We start from the raw sequence: 26494 nt of genomic DNA, 5'->3' as shown, positions 1-26494 counted from the left end.
AAAATGTTACTCTTCCAATAAGATCACCTGTGGTTTCAGGCTGCTCAGTGTGGGGAACCATATAGACCAGTGGCCAAGGGGGAGCGTTAAAAGGAATTTAGAGAGAATTTACAATGTTCATTTCTTCTCTATCAGTTTCATGTTTATTTTGATGCAGCTACAAAAAATAATCACTACTTATGCAATTACTCTCAACTTTATTACAGCTATTCTGTGGCAATATTAAACCTTGAAAAGGTAATCGCAAAATGTGTGAAGTAAGCCATTTTCTATTGTAAATGTCAAGCAAAAAGGAATATTCTGCATATTCAACACTGGCTGGTATCTTCCTGAAGAATGTTCAGCATATGATGGCATACTGTAAAAGAATTTATTGGCATTTTATTTTAATAGCACCTGAATGTTTTGTATTTACGGCTATCACCTAAAAATCCTATTGTAAGCAATGAAGGAATCAAGGAATCCAGCGGAAAATGACTGATACAATATTTTCTAAATTTGTATCATGAGACCCAGTTTTGCCTTTTCAAACAAGGAATAAGAGAAAACTCACAAAATGTTGTTAAAAGCTACACCTTGTTACAAAATCTTAAAATAAGTTGTATCCTAAAAGTGGAATGAGATAGGGATTACTAATTCCGAGACATACATTTAATCAGAGAAATGGTTGCCATTTATAAGCCATCTACTCCCTTCAAAAACTCCATAAGGCAGGTATCATCACCCTGAAGTTGGGAAAGGATAAATACCTGGTCCAAAGTAATTAAAGAGTAAAAAGAAGCCACACTTTAAGTCTAGGCTCCTTTGACTTGGCAGTCTGTGGTCTGCGAAACATACCGTGTTTCTGAATTCATTCTTCACCCAGGAGACGTTCAGTAGCCCTCCCGCCCTAATCCATTTTCTCCACACATGCCTGAGTGTTCTCTTTGTTAAAGTCACATAAGAGCAGGTAGCCAGAACGACTTTAAAAATCAGCTGGGAAATTCAACAGAGTGCAGTGTCTATCTAGGTGGAGAACGTGTCTTCTTCGACCAGATGCAGCTTCTAAAAGAGCACAGCCATTATGTCCGAGCAGGTCTGGCTTGGAACCAATGTACCCTCACTTATCTTGGTGTAATTACTAATAGTCCTCTTGTGGCAAGTGAAGTGATGGCCCCCAAATGTGTTTACATCCTGATCCCTGGAAGCTGTATGTTACTTTATGTGGTAAAAGGGACTCCCCAGATGTGATTAAATTAAGGATTATCTGGGCAGGCCCAATATGATCACACCAGGGTCAGATTTGAAGATGCTATACTGCTGCCCTTCCAGATAGAGTTTGGGGCCATGAGCCAAGGACTGCAGACCGCCTCTAGAGGGTGGGAAGGGCAAGGAAACAGATTCTCCCCTAGAGCCTCCAGAAGCCACACACTCTGTTAACAACTTTAGCCCCATGAGACTTCTGACCTCCAATGCTGTAAGATGATAAATCTGTGTTGGTTTAAGTCACTATGTGGTAATTTGTTAGAGCAGCCATAGAAATCTAATCCTTTCCATTTCAAAACTGTCCTGTCTGTACAATAAGTATAAGGGGATAGAATTCATAACTGATCAAGCTCTAACCCTGAAAAGCCAACACACCATCAAATTGTACATCTCTTTCTGGGTTTGGTGATGGGGGTCTCTGAGGCCCAATAAAGGTCATTTTCTGTACTTTCCATGGATTGCTATAGATTTAGTGTTCTGGATTCAATAATGTTGTCAGATAACAAAGAAGAGACACATATAACCACTTCTCAAAAGTCTTGTAAAATTAGGGTTTGCAAGAGCACTATACCATGCAGGTAGTCTAATTCAGAATTAGGTCATTTGCTTCCCTGGGACATGGGGCTTTATTGCCCAGTCAGCATGGCAGTCAGCACAAGAGGGGGAGAAGGTACAGACTGTGTACTGACGGGTGGGGAAGGGAATGAATTTCTTCCAAAGGTGGAAAGCAAGAAAAAGCAAATAATCAATGTTGGGCAGGAGTGGTTCATTTAATCATTTAGTTCTGCCTGGGTAAGCAACGTCTGTGAGCAAATAGCCCCCCGCCCCCTTGCAACTTGTAGATATTTATAACCAGACCAGAAGGTTAGAGTAAAGACATCATGATTAAGTGAGGGAATAAACTGTAAGTGCAGACTATAGTGAAACCAAGTGAGATCTTGGAAGGCACTGGTCAATCGCCAGTACTGAAGTGGGAGGCCCCTCCACATTGTCCCTCTCACAGTCGTGTCTGGCTTCCTCCAGTGAAAGTAACTCCCAAGCCAGTCCCTTCCACTTTCAGATGGCTAATTGCTAACAAGATTCTTTTTATTTAGCTATAATCTTATCATCTTCACCCTTTGGTCCTAGTTCCAATGGCTGCAGCCACATAAAGTCAGTCCGAAGTACTGGGCTCTCGATTCTGGCTGCATCAGAGGATCATCTAGGGAGCCTTCAAAAATCTAATACCCAGGCTGTACTGCAGACTCTATAAATCAGGATCAGTGGGAGGGGGGACCCAAGCATCAGTATTTTTAAAACTCTTTAGATGATTCCAATGTGCAGCCAAGGTTGAGGGTTACTGGCTTAAACTCTCTTCCCCACGACACTCTTTATAGAGTTAGAAGTCACCCTCACCTGAGCTGAATTTTCTCTTCCTTAGGCTGACTTTCATCCATCCCCTCAGAACAGGGGATTTGAGGCAACTGGCAATCATAACTGAGCAGCCCTGGAGAAGAGCACTGTTGGGGACCCTCAGGGAAGACTTGTGGCCTGGGGTCCATGGTGGGATTGACTTGGTTCCTTTCATGTTTTTAAAAGTATAACCAGATCGATAAATTGCACTTCATCAAAACTAAACTTTTTATGATTCTAGGTACACTAACAAGACAATGAAGAGACAACTACAGAGTGGGAGAAAATATTTACAAATCATGTATCTGACAAGTGTATATACTACCCAGCATATATAAAGAAATATTATAATCAATGATAAAAAACCAAATAACTCAATTAAACACACACACACACACACACACACACACAAATATGACCCATCACATGACATCACCATTTTTGAACTTCGCAAAATTTGCCAAGATTTTTGCATTAACCATAAATTGCTTACAATGATAAAAGTACCACCAATAAGCATTATTTAAAAATCAATTTTCTGAGATGGCCCATCCGGCTCTAGTGGGAAACCGACAAGCCATTCAGACCCACCCTTCTCCCTAGCTCTAGAAAGCCTCCCATCTGGGGAAACTCAAGGCGAATTTCAGAGGCAGGCAAGCTGGGCCAGGGGGAAAAAGTCCTGAATTTTCCAAACAATGTCTATTTGACTGCAAATTCAAGCACTGCTTGGGAGATTCTTTTAGAAAAGGGGAGAAGGAAAGGTTTTTATTTCTAGATTTAAATTGAGTATTCAACTTATTTCTTTGCAGATATTAAAGTCCATTCATAAAACAAGGAAAGAACAGTACAAGGCAGTATTTATTCAAGAACTCAGAGGTGTGGAGTCAACTGTAGGTACAATACAAGTGAAGGGAAGGAGGACTAGAGCATTGTCTGTGTTGTAATATTGGTTACCATAATAACAGGGCTTTGCAAATACTGCCTCTTTGCAGGGCTCCTGATTGGTCAATAGGATTCTCAAACTATTTTAAAGATCTCTGTTTCAAAAGAGAAATGAAACGGACCAATTATAAGATTTATTTTAAAATGATTTAAAAAAAGAAGAACACTGAAACATTCAATGTGAGCAAAAATTTAGTATACGCTCAGTCCCCAAATTATTTATATTAGCCCAAAAGAGGTATCACCCGAATTCAATAATTAAGGATTGTTAAATCAATGGTTCTCAATAAACATATGGAGACATTTTTGATTGCCACTATCAGGGGGACGCTATTGACATTGAGTGGGCAAAGACCAGAGACGCCATTAAACATCCTATAATGCACATGACACACCCCCTTAGCCCAGCAAAGAATCTCCTGGTCTAACATGTCAATAGTGCCATGGTCGAGACAACCTGGGTACCTAAAACTGTTACATGGGATACTATATATCCATTAAAAGAATCTTGTGAGTGATTCTCAACTCTGGTTGTGTATTAGGATAAGTGATGAATCCCCTGTAGAGCTTCGAAAAGGCCCCATTCCTGACCAAACAGTATCAGACTCTCTGGAGTGGGACCTGGGCATGACTATGTTTTATATTCTCTCCAAGTGATTGTAATGCATAGACAGAGTTGAGAACCACCCATTCAGACTCACATACATATTATGTATAGATATTGAATGACAAGGGGATATATACATGCTGAGTTTACATAAAGCATGTAACAAAGGAGTTTTTTATTAAATTTTATTTTATTTAATAAATTACATTTAATAAAAATGTAATTTATAAAATATTTTTCATATTAAATAAAAACGTATTTTATTGAAATACAAATGAACTATAAAGTACATATATACTATAAAAACATATATACTATAAAGTTGTATCAATTTGTAATTGCATTTATCTGTATTTTTTGACTTTCTCACAATGAACATGTATTCGTAATAAAAGACAATAGACCACTCTGGAAAACAGTTTGGCAGTATCTTATAAAATTAAACATGTTATGACCATATGCCTTGAACTAGGACTCTTGGCTGTTTATTGCAGAGCAATGAAAACTGTTCACATGAGAATCTGTATATGAATGTTCAGAGCGGCTTTATTTATAATAGCCCTAAATAGAAAAAAACCCAGATGTCCTTCACCGAGGGAATGGTTAAATAAATCATGGTACATCTATCTCATGGAAAAGTGCTCAGAAATAAAAAGGAATGGACTACTGACATATGAAACAATCTGGATGAATCTCTAGAGAATTATGCTGAGTGAAAAAAGTCAAACCCAAAAGGTTACTTACTGGTTAATTCCATTTACATACCATCCTTGAAGTGACAAATTTAGAGAAATGGAGAATAAACACAAAGTTTTGCAGCATTCTGAAGGGTGGGGGAGAAGCAAGTAGGCATGCTTGTGAAGGGTAACATGAGCACCCTTGTGGGGATGAAAATGTTCTGTATGCTGATGCATCAGTGTTAATATTCAGATATTGTGCTACAGCTTTGTAAGATGTTACCAATGGGGAAAACTAGGTGAAGGGGAAATGGGGATCTCTCTGTATTATTTCTAAAACTTCATGTGAATCTATTATTATCGCGAAAGTTTAATTAAAAAATTTTTAATGTTTATTTATTTATTTATTGAAAGAGAGAGAGATTTATTGAAAGAGAGAGAGAGAGAAAGAAAGAAAGAGAGACAGAGCATGAGTAGAGGAAGGGCAGAGAGAGAGGGAGACACAGGATCTGAAGCAGCTCCAGGATCTGAGCTGTCAGCACAGAACCTGACGCGGGGCTTGAACTCATAAACTGTGAGATCATGACCTGAGCTGAAGTTGGATGCTCAACTGACTGAGCCACCCAGGTGCCCTGGAAGCTTAATTTAAAAAAAAAAGACAATAGGGATCAATTTTAACCAGAGAAAACACCTATTGTGTTGAACCAATCGTGGGAAAGAAATGTATCTGTTAAACAGTAACAAAATATATGTACATGGTGAAACATTGCTTTGAGAAATAAAAACATCCACCACACCTCCAAATTGGTGAACACAAGAATTCAATTTTCAGATAACACAGCCTCCCTCTGATGGCATGATGAAGGCTTACTACATGGCTTCCTCTCCAGCAAACTTCCTCATCCCAAGTAAGAAGCAACACACATGCTGGGAGAGGAAGATAGAGTGCACTTGGGAAGGCACTAGCTGTGGATGCCTAACAGCAGAGGAGAGAAGAAGAATGGTGGCCACTGTGCTGAACAGGTAAGACCGTGGCTAGGTGGTCCCCAGGGCTCTGGAAAATAATTGGGTGTGGTGGAGGGGGCATCTCAGGAGAACTGCTCGTCCCAACACTGTGACTGGGAGAAATGGAGGAATATGCTGTGACTTTTACTTTTACCCCCATGAGGACCAGTGTGTGCTCAGGAAACAGAGATTGTACCTTCTAGACAAAACAAATTACAAACAATGTATAAAGGCTGTCATTTTTTTTGCCACCACACTGGGCACAGGGCTCCTTATAAAACAGGGATGCAGCCCTTTCCCTGTCTTCTGCCATGGCCATTTTCTCTACCTCTTGTCTTTCAGATCTGCTTCTGGTCCTCTCGGCTAACCTTGTTTGTAATCTTTTTTCCACCCGCGTCTGCCCTTCTTAGTCTGTTTCTTGGCTATGACTTTGGCTCATCCAGTAATATTTCTGATTATTCACTTCAGCTGCATTGTTAGCCAGTCTCCCTGGTGATAGGAGACTTTCAGGAACATGGCCATATGGGACGCTGGGGACCAGCGTCATCTCAAGATGGTCATCTCATACTCTTTCCAGCTCAGCCTTTCTTAGGGAACCTCCAAACATGGTTTGACCTGGTTGTAGATGCCCTGCCCACCAACATGGCCCATCAGTGGGCCACACCCATGTGCTAGCGATGTTAGCTGTAATATCACTGCTGAGGCGCTTGACTAGAAGCGGCCAGAGTATATTATCTCTTTCTTCTGCCTCTTCTTTTGTCTGCCCTAGTTTGGTCTTGTTTGTCTGGATATTTCATACTGGTCCTTTTGCACCCTGTTCAGAGTCCCCACTGACCCAATCAACTGTTAATGTCTGAAGTGAGTGCAGTGTTTAAAAGATAGAATCTGACTCCACTGAGCCATAATTGATTAGTCCTGTCTGCTGTGGGTGAGCAGGTTGGTCATCTGGGATTTGAAAAGACTGCCATGTTTGGACTGAATACTTTCTTCTTTACTTCGGGCTGATATACTAACTGCAAATGCTTCAAAAGATCTCTTTGCATTCATTTAGTCCAAGCCCTAATCTTTCAGTAAAGAAGCAATATTTCAAGTGCATTAGCATTTTCCACTCAAGCTTGCTATGAAAATATCTGCAAAACAGAAATTGCGGGAACTGTTATCTTTTCTCCAATGAGAACATACCCTGCCAGTGCCTTTGGTAGAATCCACTGTGTGGTTATAGTTTGGGAACTGTACAAATCTTACTAGCTTTAGGCTAGAAGAAGAGTAGCTTCTGGGTTGAACGGTGTCAGAAAAACTGTCCCGCATTTTCCAAAAGCCCTTCCCTCCATGGCAGTTTCTTATCTTTCACCATCAAGTGCCTGTGGTTACTGGTCTCTTGTGACAAAATGGTGCCTCTGGCTCCTGGTAGAAAGGTGAGTATCTGGGGGGTTAGCACACGAAGTTGCACTCCTGCTTCCCTACACAACACCGGGGCGTTCCACAGCAGGGCATTCCCACCTATATGGGTTATGTCCCACCAAGTGTTGTCTTCACAGAGGAGCACTGACTCTACTCACCTTGTAGTGGAAGAGAAACAATCCGCAGAACAGACTGTACAAATCTGCCGTGAGCAGGGAGAGGTTGACGGAAGTGGCACTGGTTTTCTTTATGACGACCGGCATGAAGCTATACAGACCGAACATGCAGGCGCTAAAGCCAACGTAGAGCAGTCCTGCGAGGAGAGGAAAGAGAGGGGATGTGACAGTCTCTTGGGGCCTCTGAGTACCCACAGTGCGTGGACCAAGGGGGCCGGTGCATACTACTGATCACTCACACAGGGTGTTTTTCTTCACCGTACGAACTGACTTTATTACTGGGTAACATATAGCTAAAACATAAAATAAAACGTAAAAAATCGTCGTGTGGAAAATGAACCTGCTGCTTCGCACCCCATAACTGATATTTTGCTTCTTCTGGGAAGGAGTGCCTCTTAGTGGCTAGCGTCGGAATGTGGGGTCAAGGCTTCTGAATTCTGTTTCCGATGGTGCTGTACTTAACGTTTCCTGTCTATGTCTTTTAAAACATTTTTTTTAATCTCTTTTTTGTTTGCAAAATTACTTGGTTCCTGTATCGCTCACAATGATGAAGTATATAGTCCTCAAAATGGAAGGGCTTACGTATCACAGAGAGGGGGACTAAGAGTACTGAACTGGAATCCTGTGTGACCTGGGGCAGACCACTTCATTCTCTGAGCACACCATGATCTGTGAATTTCTTCTAGATCTGTGAATCCTGCTCAGTCCTACTTCCCCATCACCCTTCCTAGCATACGGTGGGTTCTCACATATGGGCTCTGCTATTTTAGAAGTAGTTAGGTAAATGCTTCACTTCATTGTTTTTTAAAACAGAAAGATAAGGGGCGCCTGGTGTGGCTCAGTCAGTTAAACATTCAACTTCGGCTCAGGTCATGGTCTTGCGGTCTGTGAGTTCAAGCCCTGCGTCAGGCTCTGTGTTGACAGCTCAGAGCCTGGAGCCTGCTTTGGATTCTGTGTCTCCCTCTCTCCCTCTCCGCACCTCCCCCACTCACACTCTGTCTCTCTCTCCTTCTTTCTCAAAAATAAAATAAACATTAGAAAAGTTTTTTTAAAAAGAAAAAAAATAAAACAGAAAGATAAAAGAAAGTCCTTAAATGCTATATGGTCAGCCCCCCCCCATTCTCTAAAATTGTCTCTCATTATAACTAGATAAACACTTGTTAGTACTGATTCCATAACTACACGATTTTGTTGAGTCTGAATCAAGAGTTTATGGCTAAATCTAGAATTTGGTTCACCTTTTCCTAGATGGTGATACAATACAAATGTACAAAAATAATGCTCATTTCTCTACCCTGAAAGAATAAAGCATAGAATAAACACAAGTAATATAATTCAGTGGACCTTTGGGCATTTTGCTAAAATAAAAGTATCCGACCTGTCCAAAGGAATTCTTGATGAAGTGTTTGGTGAGGCCATGGGACAAATGCTTCATCTGAATTCTATGAATTCGGGAGGATTTTGTAGGTACTGGGCACCTAGTCCCTTTGCCTATGAAGACTGGTGATTCCTCTGAAGAGAAATTTGGTTTTCTTATATGAAAAGTATTTAAGGGCATAAATCATCATCCTATATATTTCTGATTCTCAGTTTAAAGAAAGCCACATCAAATCTATATAAAAAGATTATTTTGAACATTAAGTAAGCAAACTCAGTACAACAGCCCCCTCTAGTGTGGTGGAAATGCCCTAAGAGGACACTAGAATAACCACTTTCCTAGTTCAACAAAGTACACGTCCTCTTGCAGATATTCAGACATAGTAATACCAGATAGCTTTTGACTCACCATCAGAAGTTTCAATTCCCTAAAAACGGTCACTTTTCCTGTAATTGGGTTTCATGCTACTAATAATTCATCCTGCTTTAAACCAAGTTACTAAAAGTGCAATACGAAATAACCTATGATCAATACATGGAAAGACATAAATTATCTCAGCATTTCTTGAAGGAATCTGAGATTAAAAGACTGGGAACAAGATATATCCTTAAGTTAATCCACTAAAAATCCACTAAAAGTAGTCAAACTTGATCAGAACATAGTCCAGGCACCAGTCTTTTTTTTTTTTTTTTTTTTTTTTTTTTACCATCTCACTGATTTAGATTAAATATGATTGAATTAGAAAGTTCCAGAATCCTACCCTTCCATCACCTTACCTGGCACACTGTAGACTCTCACATGTGGGATCTGATGTTTTATATTCACTCAATTATTCAACCACGTATTCACTGACTACCTACTCTGCCTTTGGCTAGAAAAGTAGTGGAAAACAGAATAGGTGAGAAGTTTAGAGTTGCTTTGGTGCTAAGAAGGAAGAAAATGGTTCCTTATAGGTAATGGCAGGGGGCTTGCTTTAGGAAGGTTGACTGGCTGAGGCTTCTTTGTGCAAGTAACATTTACCTTGAATGCTCAAGGACTAAAAAGAGATGGCCATGGGAAGATCCAGGACAAGAACATTTCAGGTAGGGAGATCTGCAAATGAAGGACCCCAGTGACAGAGCCTGATGTGTTCCAGGAGCTGCCAGGGCCAGAACATTTGTGCAGGATGAACAGAATGGGGCAGAAGGAAGGAATGAGGGTGGAAAATTAGGCAAAGGATGGATTATGCACGGCCTTGTAGGTCTCAGAAAGAAATTGACATCCTATTCTAGTTGTTAATAGGAAGCCATTGAGGAGTTGGTAGCAGGTGGCCAACACCCGATCTACATCTTTAAAAGATAGCTCTGGCTGCTATGTAGAGAAGGGACTGGATGGAGAAAGCATGGCAGACTAGCAAGAAGTGCAGTGTCTTAATCCAGGCAGGAGATACTGGTCGCTTTGCTCAGGATGGCAGTGGAGATGAAGGGATGTGGCTGGGTGTGTAGGGAACTCGACAAGCCCTGGTGACAGACCGGATGTGGGTAGAGAGAAAGGAGGGCATCATGGATACCCACGGGTTCTCATGGGTTCTGGTTAATTTAGAAACTGGGTGAATTATGGCGCCATTTACCGAAATGAAGAGAACTGAGAGAGGGCACGTTTTCAGGGGAAATAAAAAACTCCGTTCTGAACACGTTAGTTTTAGATGCTGATGCATCATCCAAGAGCATCTGTCCAGTCGGGAGCTGGATGTATAATTGGCAGGCTCAGAGAAGAGAGGGCCATACAACTGGCAGAGCCAAGGAAAGTAGGAAAATACATACATACATACATACATACATACATAGCAGAGTTTTGCTCTACTCATCAGGCTGTGTCAGGGCACTTCAAGCTTAAACATTCTAAACCTATTTTTAAAAGCTGCATAAATTAAATTTAGGGATACAGGAATGGAATATATACACCATCACAGTTAACCACTTAGCTAGGTCAACCAATGTTTTCGTGTGCGAACATCCTGTTTTGTGAGCAAAGCATAGTCAGCCGAATGAACACATTATTAAGGTCGGAATGCAGGTGTGTTGTTCTCAGATGGACATTAGCTAGTTATTACGTGCTAGCAGTGCATCTGGAGACCCAACGTGCTGTCCATGCAGGGTTTTCAAACAATCAATCAATGTGATAAAAAAAAAAGATGAACTGATTAATCTTTTGATTGACAGCTACATACCGGCTGCAACAGCTACATTTATAGACAAGGTATGTGTATAACTATTTCTTATTTGAAATGCTTTCTCTCTCAAAAAAGACAGCATTTGGTAGCTCTTGTCCTCATGCATTAGAGATTTAAGTTAAAGAAGTTAGAATACTGCTATCAGCCAATACTGATTGCATGCTTGCTATATGCTACTTTAAATTTTTTTTTTTAACGTTTATTTATTTTTGAGACAGAGAGAGACAGAGCATGAATGGGGGAGGGTCAGAGGGAGGGAGACACAGAATCCGAAACAGGCTCCAGGCTCTGAGCTGTCAGCACAGAGCCCGACGCGGGGCTCGAACTCACGGGCTGTGAGATCATGACCTGAGCCGAAGTTGGCCGCTTAACCGACTGAGCCACCCAGGCGCCCCTCTATGTGCTACTTTATACACATTATTAGTATCTACAACTGTAGAACACCATTTCTATTGTTACCCTCTTTATAGGCAAGGAAATGGGCTAACAGAATGTATCAGTTCAGAAACACAGTCCATACGACTGGTTCAATAAAGGAAATTTAATTGGGGGCACAAGTCACAAAGGTGCTTGAATGGGTAATAGGGCACATAGGGATGATGAGGCACCCCGGAGGTTAGCAATAACAGTAAGTTATCCACACTCCTGGAGTTGGAGAGATCCAGGGAGGAGGCTATGCTGCTAGGGGTCAGAAGGTAGGAAAACCTAGCAAAGATATAATCACAGAGGGCACTCAGCCGTTTCTGGAGACCTGACCCCAAACAGCGAGAAACAGGGAGACACCCCTGGTTTCTTCCTTCCTTCCTTCCACCCTCCAGTCTCCTACTGCTTCCAGTTGGCCAAATCTAGTTGGAAACCACTTAATAAGACAGCCTGGAAAGTACAGTTTGCATGAATCATTATAGAGCAGAGTAAGGGTAAGAAACAGACAGATCTGTGAATAAACAGGAAAAACCAGCATACGGAGGTAGGGTAACTTGGCCTTGGGACACATGCTGTCTGACTTTAAATTCTGAGTACCTACCAGTAATCTATATTCTTTAATTATTATGAAGAGAAAATAGGGCTTTGATGGAGCATCCTATCTGATTCTAATAAGCATCTCAATGTATATACAATACATATATGATATATACATGGTGTACATGATATATGGTTAGATATGGTATGTTTAGATGTGATATACACATGTGTGCATGTGTGTGCGTGTGCTGTATACTTTTATCTCATTACCCGCCTGATGTTCTGATTCACTTTCCTTTGAATATACTAGATTTTTAACACATTATTTTTAATTCTCAAAGATGGCTTCTTAAAACATATGCATCAGGCTAAGTCTGGAAAGGGCATCAGGCAGGGAGGGCTTGCTCAAATAGTGCACATCAGTACCCACCCCTCAACCCCCAGCCCCCACAGGCAGCCATGAGACTTGTCGAGTGGCCTCACCTCCCCAGGCCCCTGACTCAACCTCAGTTAAAAGGGTGCGCTCTTAATTACCTTTAAAGTCCTTCCTGCTCTGTGGTCCCATTACTCCATCTTCAGGAAAAGGTCAAATCTTTGTTTTGGCCTCCAGAAGAAAACCAAAACCCAAACCAAAACAAGCATCACCCACAAGGGCAGTGAAGAAGCCCCCTGCACACCACAGACCTGAGCTGGCTGACCCACAGCACACTTTTTCTTTCCTTTAACGTTCGACTTTCACATCATCTTGTATTTGTTCACACATCCTTTAACACAATATGGCAAATGGGATAAAGGGAATGTTGAAGCCATTTATTAGATTTCTGACGGTGATTTGAACACACCTGCTCCATAGGACATTTGAGCTCTGTTAGGTCGTATATTTTACTGGAATTTACTGATTACATAACCAGACCCAGTCTTTCTGTTGAGTAGAGTGAAACAAAGAAATAAAACAAACAACAACAACTGTGGTCTTCTTGCTTTGAATTACTCTCTGTATCTTGCAAGTGTTATAAGAAAATAACAGAATCTGTTTTTTAAAAATGTTCTGAGTGCAGAAAATATAAAATACATTTATTATCCCACTTGCTCCATAGAAAAAACATGTCTTTACTTTGATAAAATGTCAACCATATGAGGTACCCAAGAGACGGCAAGAGGGAGATTGCTGATGTGGAGACGGGGGAGGAAGAGGAGTGCTTTGATAGATGGTGGGGAACGAAGACGGTCTTGGATTTCGGTCTCTTTAATAAGACGCTGTGAGCTTTCCACCAAACACAGTGATCAGAGCTTGGCACTCTTGGGTGACTTCCCAAGGAGTGCAGGGATGCTCTGGGAGGACCCTGACCCCCTGGCCTGATGTCTCCCTGCCTCTCCAGTCCCCAAGTTTCAGTGGTTGGTATGCCATCTCCTGGTTCCCCAGAAAGAAAGAGCAATGCAAGCCTACACCTCTTGCCATTGTCCCGCCACTTCCTTCTTGTCTATGTTTTGAAAGATGAGAGATGGCGGAACAGGTCCCATCTTCCTTGCTTGTCATTAACTCATTTAGTAAACATTTACACACCGAACCTTATGTGCCTAGAACTGAGCTAAACCAGCCAAACCCTGTAGTTGGTCAGGATGAGGAAATGAGGATTAAGGTAGCCCTCATGTAAAAAACATCTCAAACCCAACGTTATTAATGCTTTGGAAAGAAAAGGATGAATATTTGGTTCTCTTTCTTGACCATTTTAGCCTCATTTCCAATCAGGAATTAAACTGATGGCTGTATAATGTATTCCTTTTATACTGCCTTTCATCATCTTGGACTACAGGGGATTGACATTTTAATGGCAATAAGAGAGTTAAGAATAAAACTACCTTTTGATGACACATTTAACTAACACTGAATTATAACAGAACCTCAGTGGACATGCACATGCCATCCACATAATTAGGGGACAAATTATTTTTTATTATTGCTGTTACTATTAATATAAAATTAATTTATACCACTGCGTGGCAAGTGTTACCAAGCATGGGTCACATCTTGCTTCCTGGCTCTGAGAGTCACAAAAGCAAACGCATCTGTAACCTGCAGCCGGTTTCCTTGCCTGCCCCTCCTCTCCTCCCTGCACCCCCTCCTCTATTGATTTTCATTTAACTGTAGCAATCTAGAGCAAAACTCAAAAAAAAAAAAAAATAAATGGTAGGATTCTGTGACAGACACAAGGGCTGGTCAGCCCTTGAAGTCACTAGCTATAACCCCCAGGGAGGGTCACGCATAATTCTGTAGCTCCAGCGTGCTTTTAGAGGGAATTATGTCAGTAGCAAGCCAGCCTTGGACGCTTCTGGGTCGGGGGTAGGTAAAGTGGTGCAGGGAAGCTTATGGCTTTGTCCTTGTTTGTGGAAGCAGGGTTCCACTGAAGCTGTCAATCTCATCAGAGCTCTCATAAGCTGGAGGTGGCTCAAGCAGCCAGCTTCCATGGGCAATCTGGCTTCCCCTCCCGTTTCCATCCACAGTGCACACATTTTCCAAGCACCCCTGCAAGCCAAGCTCTGTGCTCACTGCGGCACCCCATGAGTCTTGGTATAGACACCGAGGGTTATCTAGGCAGAAGGTTTTAAATGTCATTCCTTTCTAGCGCTTGCTGTGTGATCATTATAGCAATCACCTAGGATGTTAAATCCTTGTCCTAAATTATTTTTAGAGAAAAGTGATTTTCGAAACAGGTGGAATCTGAGATGCCCTGGATGACTATTAATGGGCTCGAAGCTTATCTGGGATTTTCCACCAAGTCCATTTGGAGATCAATTAACCATTTCTTATGTGCAAAATGCTCCCTTCTGAAAAGGCTTTTATGGGCTCAAAATGCCCATTACATTGTTTTCTTTTATGCCTTTTTGTTCATTTTTCTTCCCTTTGCTGAAGTGCCACTTTTTAATGATCACATAAGTTTTGTGTTTCTTGGCTACAGAAAATTGCTACCATTTATGTCCCACCACTGCCTCCAGGCATTTTTTCTTTCTGGTTCGTCTTTAACCTAATAACATACTTGTGTGTCTACACTAATGGCATCTTGACGATGATAATGGGCAGAAGCTCAATTAGGAAACATCATGAATCATATGGTTCAGTCTCTTACTGGGTACAAGAATTCCTAAAATGACAAGGGATTTAACATTTTCTTTCGTTCTCTGCATTTTAAATCCTTTCATGGTTCATGCCCCACTACTGCCCACATCACTCTTCAAATATATCCCTCAGGGTTTACTAAAAACAGCATGTTAGGTGAGCAAACCCCTTACCTATTTGCCAGTCCCAGGGCACCTTTAACAGCTCCTTGTGCTCCATTATAGCTCTGCAGATTTAAAGAAAGTGGACCTGATGAGCAAGATTATAATGCAACTTACTTTTTTTTTTTTCATTTACCAGATTTATACAAGTCATGAAACAACCAACTGAATTTTAAAAATAATTTCGGGTAGGGGCACCTGGGTGGCTCAGTCGGTTAAGTGTCCAACTTCGGCTCAGGTCACGATCTCACGGTTCGTGAGTTCAAGCCCCGCGTCGGGCTCTGTGCTGACTGTTCAGAGCCTGGGGCCTGCTTCAGATTCTGTGTCCCCCCCCACCCCCCATCCCTCTCTGCCCTCCCCTGCTTGTGCTCTGTCTCTCTGTCTCTCAAAAATAAATAAACATTAAAAATAAATAAATAAATAAAAATAACTTCGGGCCAGGGATAGGCAAGTCTAATCTGGCAACCTGAGGTTTACCCGTGAAGGATCTTGCTAGGTACGGCCAGCACCAGAGGTGAGGGTGTGCAGTGGGCAAGGCAGAACTCTAGCCTTCCACTGGCTTTTTCACCAGATTGCCTGCAGCCTTGGTTTCTTCTTGCTTAGATGTTCTAAAACGTCAATGGTGAGGTATGGAAATTTATTGTGCTTGCGGCTATTATTATTATTATTTTTTTAAATCAGTTTTCTGAATGAGGATTCTCCAAGGCAGTGGTTCTCAAACTTAAAGGCACAAAAAAGCTGTCTGGGGAGCATGCTGAAACAGGTGCTCATGCTCCTTCCCTCAAGATTCAGATTCAGTAGGTCTGGGTGGGGCCCAGAGACGTGCATTTCTGACAAGTTCTCATGCGGTGCTGGTGCTGCCGGTCAGAGAAGCACACTTTGAGAACCGCTGCTCTCGAAGAGGACCAGGAGGTGAAGCTGGCATCATTCCACCAGCAGCATTACGTTGGTTTCAGCGTGCCCTCAATTTACTCCATTTGCCAAACACTCCCCTATGCCACTTCTGTTATTTTGGCAGCAGTGGCCCAAAGGGGCTCAGTTAGCTCGAATGGACTATAACTGAAGCAAATGAGTGTTAGGTGTCTGATTATATTTTTTGGCTTCGAGAATAATAATCCATAAAATGAGTCATCGATCTACAAAGTGCTGGTTATGAATAGTTGAACTAGGCAATTTCTTTTCCTCTCACAAAGCTGAAGTACCAAATTTAGGAGCTTTAAAATGCCATCTCACCTTCAAAATGAATCAAAAATAAATCGTTTTCGGAGACTCTCCTCACCTCAGTGCCTTGTTTGCTATGGAGGTTTCCTCCTGTATCTCAGCATACCAAAACTTGGAGGATCCTTGGAAATAGCTTATTTGCAAACCATGGTCAAGGTGATGCCAAAATATTTTCCATAAATAATTTGATACTGAATCAATACAATTACAAAGCACTTGCCTCATAGGAAGCGATTTGGTGAAATTACACTGGAGGCTGTTCCATATCATTCTTTACCCCTTACATGAAACTAAAACATATAGTCCTTATTGATGGAAAATTACACTTTGTTTGACCCTTATTCTCACAATTCTGAGGCACTAGTCAGGGATGACTTATATGCTCCAATGAAGGATTATTGCAAAATTGATGTTTTGGACTTTTTGATGCTTAGTGAATGTTTGTGTTATATCTTTATCTGTTTAAGGAAAGTAGAAACACTAAATTCCTAAGAGATGAATTTGAAATATGGTTCATTCAGGTAAATCCACAGGCAATAAAAGAAAACATTTATGAAAGGGCAAACTTCTACTGTATGTTTTTTTTATTAAAAAAATTTTTTTAATGTTTTATTTATTTTTGAGACAGAGAGACACAGAGCGTGAGCAGGGGAGGGGCAAAGAGAGAGTGAGACACAGAATCCGAAGCAGGCTCCAGGCTATGAGCTGTCAGCACACAGCCCAATGCGGGCCTCGAACTTACCAACCACGAGATCATGACCTGAGCCAAAGTTGGACGCTTAACCGACTGAGCCACCCAGGTGCCCCTATACTGTATGTTTTATAGTCACTAGTAAACAGATGTCCTTTTTGGAAGTACATCATATCATGGCATTTACACTTATTCTATTTCTTTATGTAAAAACCCACTAGCTGGTTTGGAGAAATCAATGTACTTCTAATGTTTTCTTGTAAATTCTGTACAAAGTCCACTAAGCGTTTTTCTAATAACTGACAACAAACTTCTTTAGTTTTGAAGAAGTTCACTAAGAAAGATACTGAATTTTCAGATTTCATGTAGGAGGTTAGTGAAAGGTTTCCAGTCTGGATTTTTATAAAATAAAGTGACCAACCATACCCTAATGAAAAGAATTAGAATAAGCCCTAAGGGTATCTACTATCTGAATTACTCATGATTTTTACTCACAATTGAATTCCACTGAAAAATGCCCCGAAGAGTCCAATCATTCCCAGAAATTCCACTCGGCTCAGGGTTCGGATGATGTATTCTTCCCAGACGTTAGAAATACCGTACAGTGTGGCCCCTCCTAGGACCAGAAGATCCCCTACCAGCTTATTTTCCCCTAGGAACCAAAACCACAAACACAGCTTCATTAACATTTTCTTCATGAGAATCTGGCACCAGCACATTGAGCTTCCTTTGTCTACTCCATTCTGATGTTTTTATCGAAGTCCGGTAACTTGCCAATTATGATTTAGTAAAGTTTGTTTATCTGTGCTGCAGATATGTTCTGTTATTAACAGGTTGCCTATGTCTGCCCAACCAGAAGTCTTCCCTAACCTAAAAAAAGGGACCAGCTGCTTCTAGACTGCAGTGTCTCTACAAAGCCCCATGTCTTCTGACTAGATATATGTCTAGGAATATATGCTAATATGTGCACATGTTATATTTGCTGCAGGGTGCTTTCTAACAGTTTGGCGAACGTGGTGTAGAACAAACAGAATCAGTCTGAATCTCCACTCTTTGCTATCCAGGGAGGGAAGCTATAATAGAAGTACTTCAGACTCTTTATTTTGACCATGGGCAAAATGTGTACTTGCTTAGAAAATGAGAGTGAAAGGGATCATGGGTTGAAATTTGCAACTCCCCTAAAGTAAGTAATGTAAGAATGAAAATACATGTGATTCATTCTTACATTAATTTTTTTTTCATGAAAATCAATTTGGGTTGGTTTGGGTTGGTCCAATTTTTAATAAATGCCTTACCCAGCTCTTTCCTATAATGAAGCAAATTCCACTCTAGGAAGTATGAAGCCAGGGAGGGAGAGTGGAAGTTAGCAGCCTATGTGGGCTTGTACCCAAGTAGTCTCCAGCTCTGTCCTGTACAGGTCCGTACATGGGAGCTTGGCAGGTATGTTGCTCGGGGGCACAAGAAATGCTGGAGGAGAAGGGTGCTCTCTCCAGCATAATTCTAGGGAAGGGGCTCACCTTAGAGTAGCTCTGGACTCCCAGATTAGCTGGAACAATCTAAAACTGGAGAACCAGATTCTCTGTGTTCAGTTGGGAGCACTGAGCATTCTCTAGGAAATGACTTCACATAAAAGAATCTGGGCTGGGCTTGGGGAAAGACCTCCTCCTTCCTGCCCCTGGGGTCACCTTGGGAGATTCTATATTTACAGCTGACCCTTGAACAATGCAGGGGGTTAGCAGTGCTGACCTCCAATGCAGTCAAAACTCTGCATATAAATTTTGACTCCCCAAAGACTTAAACTACTAATAGCCTACTGTTGACCAGAAATCTTACCAATAATACAAACAACACATATTTCGTATATGTATTATATACTATATTCTCTCAATAAAGTAAGCTAGAGAAAATAAAATGTTAAATGTACTGCATTTATTGAAAAAAATCCTTGTATAAGCAGACCCGTGTATTTCAAAAGTCTGCTGTCCAAGGGGCAACTGTACTTTAAAGGTGTCACTCTTTCGAAAGCTATTTCCCACTCCTGGTAAGGATTGGAAGGAGAGGAGGAGAGACCCTGAAAGGCAGGAGACCTTGCTGGCATCACCCTCCAGGGAATGGGCTGAGAATCTGGATCTGTGAGGGTGGGGTGCCCTCCCTGATTCATGGAGAACAGATGAGCCAAGAGTGCAAAGAGGTGTCAATGAACAACCAAAGCTCCAGAGAGGTCCTTGGGTGCATCTCACGGGGGCATTAAGGTTGCTTTGACAGAGAAGGTCATCTTCAGCAACCTGATTCATCTTTTTCATGTGTCGAGTAGAAAATAATGACAAAGCTTTTAATTTTAAGTAGTTCATTTGAGGAACAACCCATAAAATAAAAAAGTATCCATTACTAAAATTGTAAGGTTATAATGAATATAATTCAGTCACTTTTTACTCAGGAGCCATTTCAGAATCTTGTGATGACATGGGGGTCATTATTATGAATATCAATTATTGTTGTATTAGTGAAGTAAAGAAGTGCTGCTTAAACAGAATTTTCAGTTAATGAAATTATATGAATGGATTCAGGAAAGCTAAGTTATAATGAAATATTTTAATAGAAATTAGCAGAACATCAGTCTATCTTTTATAAGTCCTAAAAAGAGGCCATGCTGCATTACTGAATAGTCTCACTAATCTTTTTTAAACTCTACATTTGTACAGTTTTGGCCTATTCTGTTACCTGGCCTTTGACCATATGAAATCTATTCCCCAGTACTTTGAATTTTCACCAGGGCATGATGATTACTGTTAAGAATAATACAGTTTTATGTAAGTGCAAGTTCAGAAGTGCTTTCTAAATTATCAGTGATAAAAATTTAAATGTTATTTATTAAAATTTCATTTGTAAGTGTATTTATCAGTTTTCAAACCTTTGAAAATGGACGCATATACATATAGCATGTATGATAATTTGGCTGGTTAAATATAACTCAATTAACCAGGGCACGATTTTATTCAACTATATTATATAATGAAGTGTTTGATGTAAGTATAAGAAAGTTCTAGGACTAAGAGTATATATCTACAATTTGTATCTCATTCCCTGGAGATTACAACATATTACTCCATGTTTTATGCATTTTCAGTGCAATAGATACCTGATGCAGTGGAATCAATTTTTGTACAATGTTCATGGGGAACTAATACCCAGAAAATCTGTCATTTATGTATGCATGAAACCATGCTCAGTGATAATGTTTTGTACTGGACAAGCTATAGAATCTTTCAGCACATCAGTTTCCTTATTTCAGAATGAGGTTAGTTTGAGATTACAGCAAAGTAATGTACATAAAATAATTTAAAGAAAATGAATTGCTTCGTATATCATTGGGCACTGACTAACAGTTCACTAAATGGTGACTGAAAAGAATCAGTCATTCTCTTTGAAAAGCACCTGTCTCTATGGATTGGCCATTTCTCATTTTGGATCGCTTCTTGATTCTAATCAACACAGTCATAATTGCTTTGCAAGAATTGGTCTTCCTTATTAGATTTTTGTTTAAGCGTTGTTTGGGGGGACATTTGCGTCTGTGTGGCAGTGGAAGAGGAATAGGGAAGATGACTTAAGACTACTACTTACCATTATTTCAAGAAATAAATGGTGAATTACACTATTCTGGAGTGTTGAAAGACTATTAATGTGATTTATGAAAATGAACCCATCCCACTGAATATTTTTGAGTTGTAAATGTGATCAACTGCCTTGTTTTCCTGGGACTCTCTTGGTTTTCACACCAAATTCCTTCATCTCAGGAAACCCTTTCATTCTGGGGAATCTGGGACTGTCATTTATCACAATTAACTACAATAGAACAGCTATATATTTCTTATAAGGGTCACAAGGATAGAAAAATAAGTATTAAGTGGTGTAGCAGAAAGGATACTGGCTAGAATTCACATCTAGGCCGCACCATTTACTATTGGTGTGCACACGCTTCTGATCTCCCTTAGCCTTGATTTCTTCAGCTGCAAAAGGAAGAATAAGAAAGCTTTCTTTGCACAGTTAGGAGGATTAAATGAGATAATGCATGGGAAAGTGGCTGGCACCAAAAAAATTGTCACTGTCCCTTGATTGTGTTTAATTAGCGAGCTCCTTGAAAATATTTTCTCGGGGCGCCTGGGTGGCTCAGTCGGTTAAGCGGCCGACTTCAGCTCAGGTCATGATCTCGCGGTCCGTAAGTTCGAACCCGGCGTCAAGCTCTGTGCTGACAGCTCAGAGCCTGGAGCCTGTTTCAGATTCTGTATCTCCCTCTCTCTGGCCCTCCCCCATTCATGCTCTGTCTCTCTGTGTCAAAAATAAATAAACGTTAAAAAAAAAAAATTAAAAAAAAAAAAGAAAATATTTTCCCTTCCTTGAAATCACTCTAAAATTTGGGGTAATAATAAGAAAACAAAATGGTGTTATATGTATCTAACATCTTTAATAAATGAACTAAAAGATGCAATAAATGTATTATGGTAGAAAGATGATATTTTGAAGAGCAAGACATATATTTTGTAAAAGGGAGCTACTTTAATTGGGTTTTATCTTAATCTTAAGACTTTCTAACCTTCCCTTCCCACTTTGTGCAGTACACTGCCTGCCGCAAGGCCGAGCCTCCAATGCCACGGACTGGGGACACCTTCTCTCCACTTCCGTCTGCCGTGGGCAAACTTGCCGGCAAAGCTTCCTGAGAAGCACGGTTCCTGGCACATCATTGTGCGCCCTGACGGTTACAGTTCACATCTGGAGAGCCTGCTGCCATCTGAGAAGATTCCTTTAGCAAGGCTTAAATCAAAATGAGGGATTCCTGGGTAGCTGATGAAGAAACAGTCTAACAAGGGGATTCGAACAATTATTTTAATTATAATGAAGTGAAGTCAAGGTAACTTTGAACAGGCCATTATCATTGTGCTTGAGGAAAGAATTTTCAAAATCCCAAGCTACGGTGAACCACGGCTTTGGCAATACAAAAAGGATTGAGACAGACATTCTCTTTTCCTATGAAAAGCTCTCGATAGAGTGACGGCAATTTATATTGCGTTGAAGGCCCGATTGAAGTTCTGGTGAGTGACTCAAGTATTTTGGTAAAGTTTTGTCCCTGGCCAAGTAATAACATTGAATCAATTCTACCACAAAGGTGAAAACAAATGGGATACTTTGCATAATGATGCACACCAATTTTAAGATTATATTGTCCTTCAAACTAGTGTGTCTTTCTCTTCTTTCAAAATATTCTATATGGTGGCTTACATTGCTGCCTAATTTATTTTGTAAAATAAACCCTTGGATCCTATATTTGGGCTGCCCTTAGAACATCATATCATCTACTTGGGCACCATTACTTCAGCAGAGAAGGTACTCCAAGATGATAAATCTTAATTCTGTTAACATGAGCACTTCATATGTCACAAAAAGGACGGTGCTGTAAGTCTTCTACAGATGAAACCCACTCTAGTGTGTTTGAGTTACTCTGCACTGTTTTAAAAATCACTACTTTTGGGGCACCTGGATGGTTCAATCAGTTAAGCACCAGACTCTTGGTTTCAGTTCGAGTCATGATCTCACAGTTTTGTGAGTTCGAGCCCCACATTGGGCTCTGCACTGGCAGCATGGAGCCTACTTGGGATTCTCTCTCTCCCTCTCTCTGCCCCTCCCCTACTCATGCTGTCTCTGTCTCTTTCAAAATAAATAAATAACTTAATTTTTTTTTAAATAATAAAAAAATGGCTACTTTTGAAAGACCTTAAATGGACTTACTTTCTTTTCTTTAATACTATTACTCCTTTCCTAACACCTCATCTGGAATCAAGAGAACATTTTTTTTTTCCCCCAGGAGTAGTGAATATCTTCTGGTGAAATCAATTTAATTTAGTTTAACATTCTGGGCTTAAACATCCAGATTTATTAGGGCAATTGTCTTTCTTGACTAGGAAATGCAAGATGATGGCTGGGGGCCAATGGCTAAGGTTCAGCAAAGCAGAATTTTCATAAATAAGGGTACATGCTTCTGCTTAGTCTATGTTTACATCCTACAAGTAAAGCTGAGAAAATGAAATTAAATTATGACTTTGGAACAACTAACCACGTTGTTTCTGACAAACATACTCTGATTGGTTCAAAGAGATTATTCATATCAGGATCATGATGGTTATAGAGCATAAAACTGGTCCTTTCATAAAATATCTATTGATATCCCATGGAACCAGTGTTTCATAGAAGAGATTCTGGGAAAAGCTGGTATACATATTTTTAGCTTACCTGTTGAGATGGGATTGATTATGTTTGTGAGGGCCAAGGCTGTCTCTCTTTTGCTCTGTGTTGTATCTGTAGCTCCCAGAGATGTGGAAAAAGAAAGGAAGCCTGTCCCAGAGGTCAAGAGCCTGGGGTCCTAGACCCTGCTCTCTCAGCTCTGTGACCTTGGGAACTCACTTGGCTTCCCTGTACCTTGGTGTTCTTGTGTGTCATATATAAAGCTGCCGAACAAGGTCTGTTTCAGCTGTAATGTACTATAGTGCAACTTAAAAACATAAACTGTATTTATTTCAGGTACTTCCTACAATCTAGTCTCATTACAAGAAATGCCCCAATTTTGACTATCAATTAATTCCCTAGAAGACAGGGCAATTCCAAGAATTATAGAAACCTAAATACTTTCTATCCCATTCTTGATGTTAAAAAAGGAGGTTATTTTTCATGTCCCCTAAAACCTTATGTAGCATAAGAATTTTTGTACATTTTAAAGAACTGCAATGCTTTAAAAAGGGTTCTCTGGAAACCATCCTGGATCAGGGATCCCCATCAGATTCATAGCAATTTGATGAGTAAATCTTGAAGCTTTACCTTGCAGGTCTATAAGCTGTGATTGATAACCACAAATCCTCCCTCACCCCAAACAAATAAACAAAAAACCATGCACAATGAGACTAAATTTAGCTCTCCCCCATAAAAATATGAAGTATTCCTAATCTAGTCTTCAAACTTCAAATATCCACTCTTAACTTATAGGTCAACCTCCACCCAATGGTTTGAAAGCTCAGTCTTCCTCTGACTTGAGAAAGAAAGAGTTGGAGGGTGAGCTGTGGGGAAGGCTCCAGTGACCCACTGACACTATTTCTAACCAGCTGGTTTGGGCCAGCCAGCAATGGCCTGCAAAATATCCCCCATATAGGTCCTGACTCAACTTTAAATACCATCTGAATGTTTCTGAATACATGTAAAAAGGGCAGAATATCTGTATTTTGCTTCCTTCATTCACTCAAGAAACATGGATTAAGCACCTCCCATGTGTCATTGTTCGAGGTGTCGAGGAACAAACATGGGTAAGACACAGGCACTGAGAAGACCAGGTTCCTAGTTTCTACCCCACCATGAACATTCTGTGTCTTGCTTTGGCCTTACCCACATAAGCATGTAACATGGTGAACACCTAGAAACTCACCTGCTCCCTGATGCCTTCCCACAAGCACATCCGCTCCTGCCATGCAGCCCATTCCCAGGATGCAGACAAAGATGCCGAGGAAATGCACAGCCTTGTACCGGATCAGCAGGAAGAACCAGGAGAGCAAAATCACCACCGGGATCACAAAGCAGTCCAAGAGCTATAGGGAAGGAGGGAGGTAAACAACAAGAGGAGGTTCAGGGGGAAGCTTTCCACATAATAAAGAAAAATCACTTAGCCCTGTAGAAAGGCTATTTCCCCTGAACCTCGGTTTCTGTGTAGACCCAGAACTGCTTCGGTTAAAACAGACTCTGAAACAAGCACAAACTAGCTTTACTTAAACATCCTCCAAGCTTGGATGGAAAGGGGAGAAGGCCAATGGATAAGAAAGGTTGGTGGTGGAGAGTCGCCTGCCCTTACAGGGTCAGGGCAGCTCTGTCTCCCACCTTCCTCAGCGCCTGGACTCCACCAGAACCCCTTACTTGAGGGAGAGGACACTGAGCCATTTTAGATTGTTCCACTATTTTAAGAGTAAATCTGGGAATGGGAGGTAAAGGGGCAGAGGTCTTATCATGTTTTACAAATTAGTAGAATTTAGACAACGGTTGAACTTAATTTCTCCCAAAAACTATCTCCTCGCTACTTGTAAATTTGTTCTAAATACAAATATTACTCTCAAGTTTACAAAGACTTTAAAAAATACCATAGTAAAAAAAAGAGTAAAGAGAGTGAGAGAGGGAAGAGTAAAGAGAGTGAGAGAGGGAACGATAAACAGAGTGTAGAGAAAAAAAATCTTTGATTTCATTTCTTACGTATTTTGTGCTAATAACGAGATTCCATGTGACATGGAAACCTCAGGACTTGGTAGAGAGCTGGCCCCAATCTTGCAGCAAGTTAATGTGGTGCAATGAGAAGACCCTTGTGCCCGGAGTCAGGAGATTTCAGTTTGAGTCCCAGATCCTTACTTACAGTAGTGTGACCGTAGGCAAATCACAAGCTCAGGAAGCCTCAGTGTCCTGCCAGTATAATGAAGATAATAATCCACTGACTTCCCCCAAAGATCCCTGTGAAGCTCTGACATAATACACGAGAAAACATTTTGTTGAGCTACAAGGGCGTCAACGCTGGTCTATCACTGTGCTTCCCAACACGTGCTCTTGGCTCCACGGAACGGGTTGTTTCTCCTACACTCTGGTAAGATACAGTGACCTTTGGATAACCCATGTGAGGCAGGGTCTCCACTAGACAAACTGTATCTCATAGGACTTCAGACTCCATGTACTGAGCGAGAAATTGGTGATTCTGGCCCACTGCCGGGTACTGCTCCTCTGCTAGAATCCTAGACAAGTAACTCTACCACCCAGCAGTCAGACACAGGGCAGTGATCCCTATATGCCTCCGCTCTAACTGCCTGCATCCTGTTGGCCACCAAGTTCTGTCAATTCCATCTTCTAAACATCTCTCAAATCCATTCATGCCACCCTCTCCCATTTTTGCCACCTGGACTAAGCTTGTATCCTTTCTTACTCAGAATAAGCGCCTCCTTCCTGCTTCAGGGTCTTCAATCATGCATTCTCCTCCATCTGGAATGTCCCACTCAATTCCCGAACTCCCGCTTCATTGCCCTTCAGGCCTGCACTTACATACTGCCTTCTCAAGAGAGCGTCTCGGGTCCCCAGGCTAGGTCAGGACCATCGAAGCTTTCCTTATATCCTGTACTTTTCCTTTATAGTGTCAATTGCAATAATACTTAATGAGCACAGAATTATTGGCACAATGTCTAACTTCCCCACGTGTCCAGAGGTCTATGAAAGCAGGACTGCATTCTCATTAGTCAGACCCTGCT

At 41.0% G+C, this 26494-nt stretch overlaps 1 protein-coding gene across 4 annotated transcripts in view; it reads right to left on the bottom strand.

The window, feature by feature from the left end:
- SLC35F1 (solute carrier family 35 member F1) overlaps positions 1–26494 on the bottom strand; it is a 442526-nt gene that overhangs the window by 25525 nt on the left and 390507 nt on the right. For all 4 annotated transcript variants that reach the window (XM_042987078.1, XM_042987076.1, XM_042987077.1 and 1 more), the window contains exons 4-7: positions 24649–24808; positions 17682–17838; positions 15287–15339; positions 7428–7582 (exon numbers count right to left, since the gene is read on the bottom strand). In XM_042987078.1, coding sequence (XP_042843012.1) covers positions 7428–7582; positions 15287–15339; positions 17682–17838; positions 24649–24808 — 525 coding nt within the window. The remainder of the gene's footprint in view (positions 1–7427; positions 7583–15286; positions 15340–17681; positions 17839–24648; positions 24809–26494) is intronic.

Source organism: Panthera tigris, chromosome B2 (genome assembly GCF_018350195.1).
Source record: "Panthera tigris isolate Pti1 chromosome B2, P.tigris_Pti1_mat1.1, whole genome shotgun sequence".
Taxonomy (NCBI): Eukaryota; Metazoa; Chordata; class Mammalia; order Carnivora; family Felidae; genus Panthera; species Panthera tigris.
Note: the sequence above shows the minus strand (reverse complement) of the source record. Positions and strands in the feature narration are given on the sequence as shown.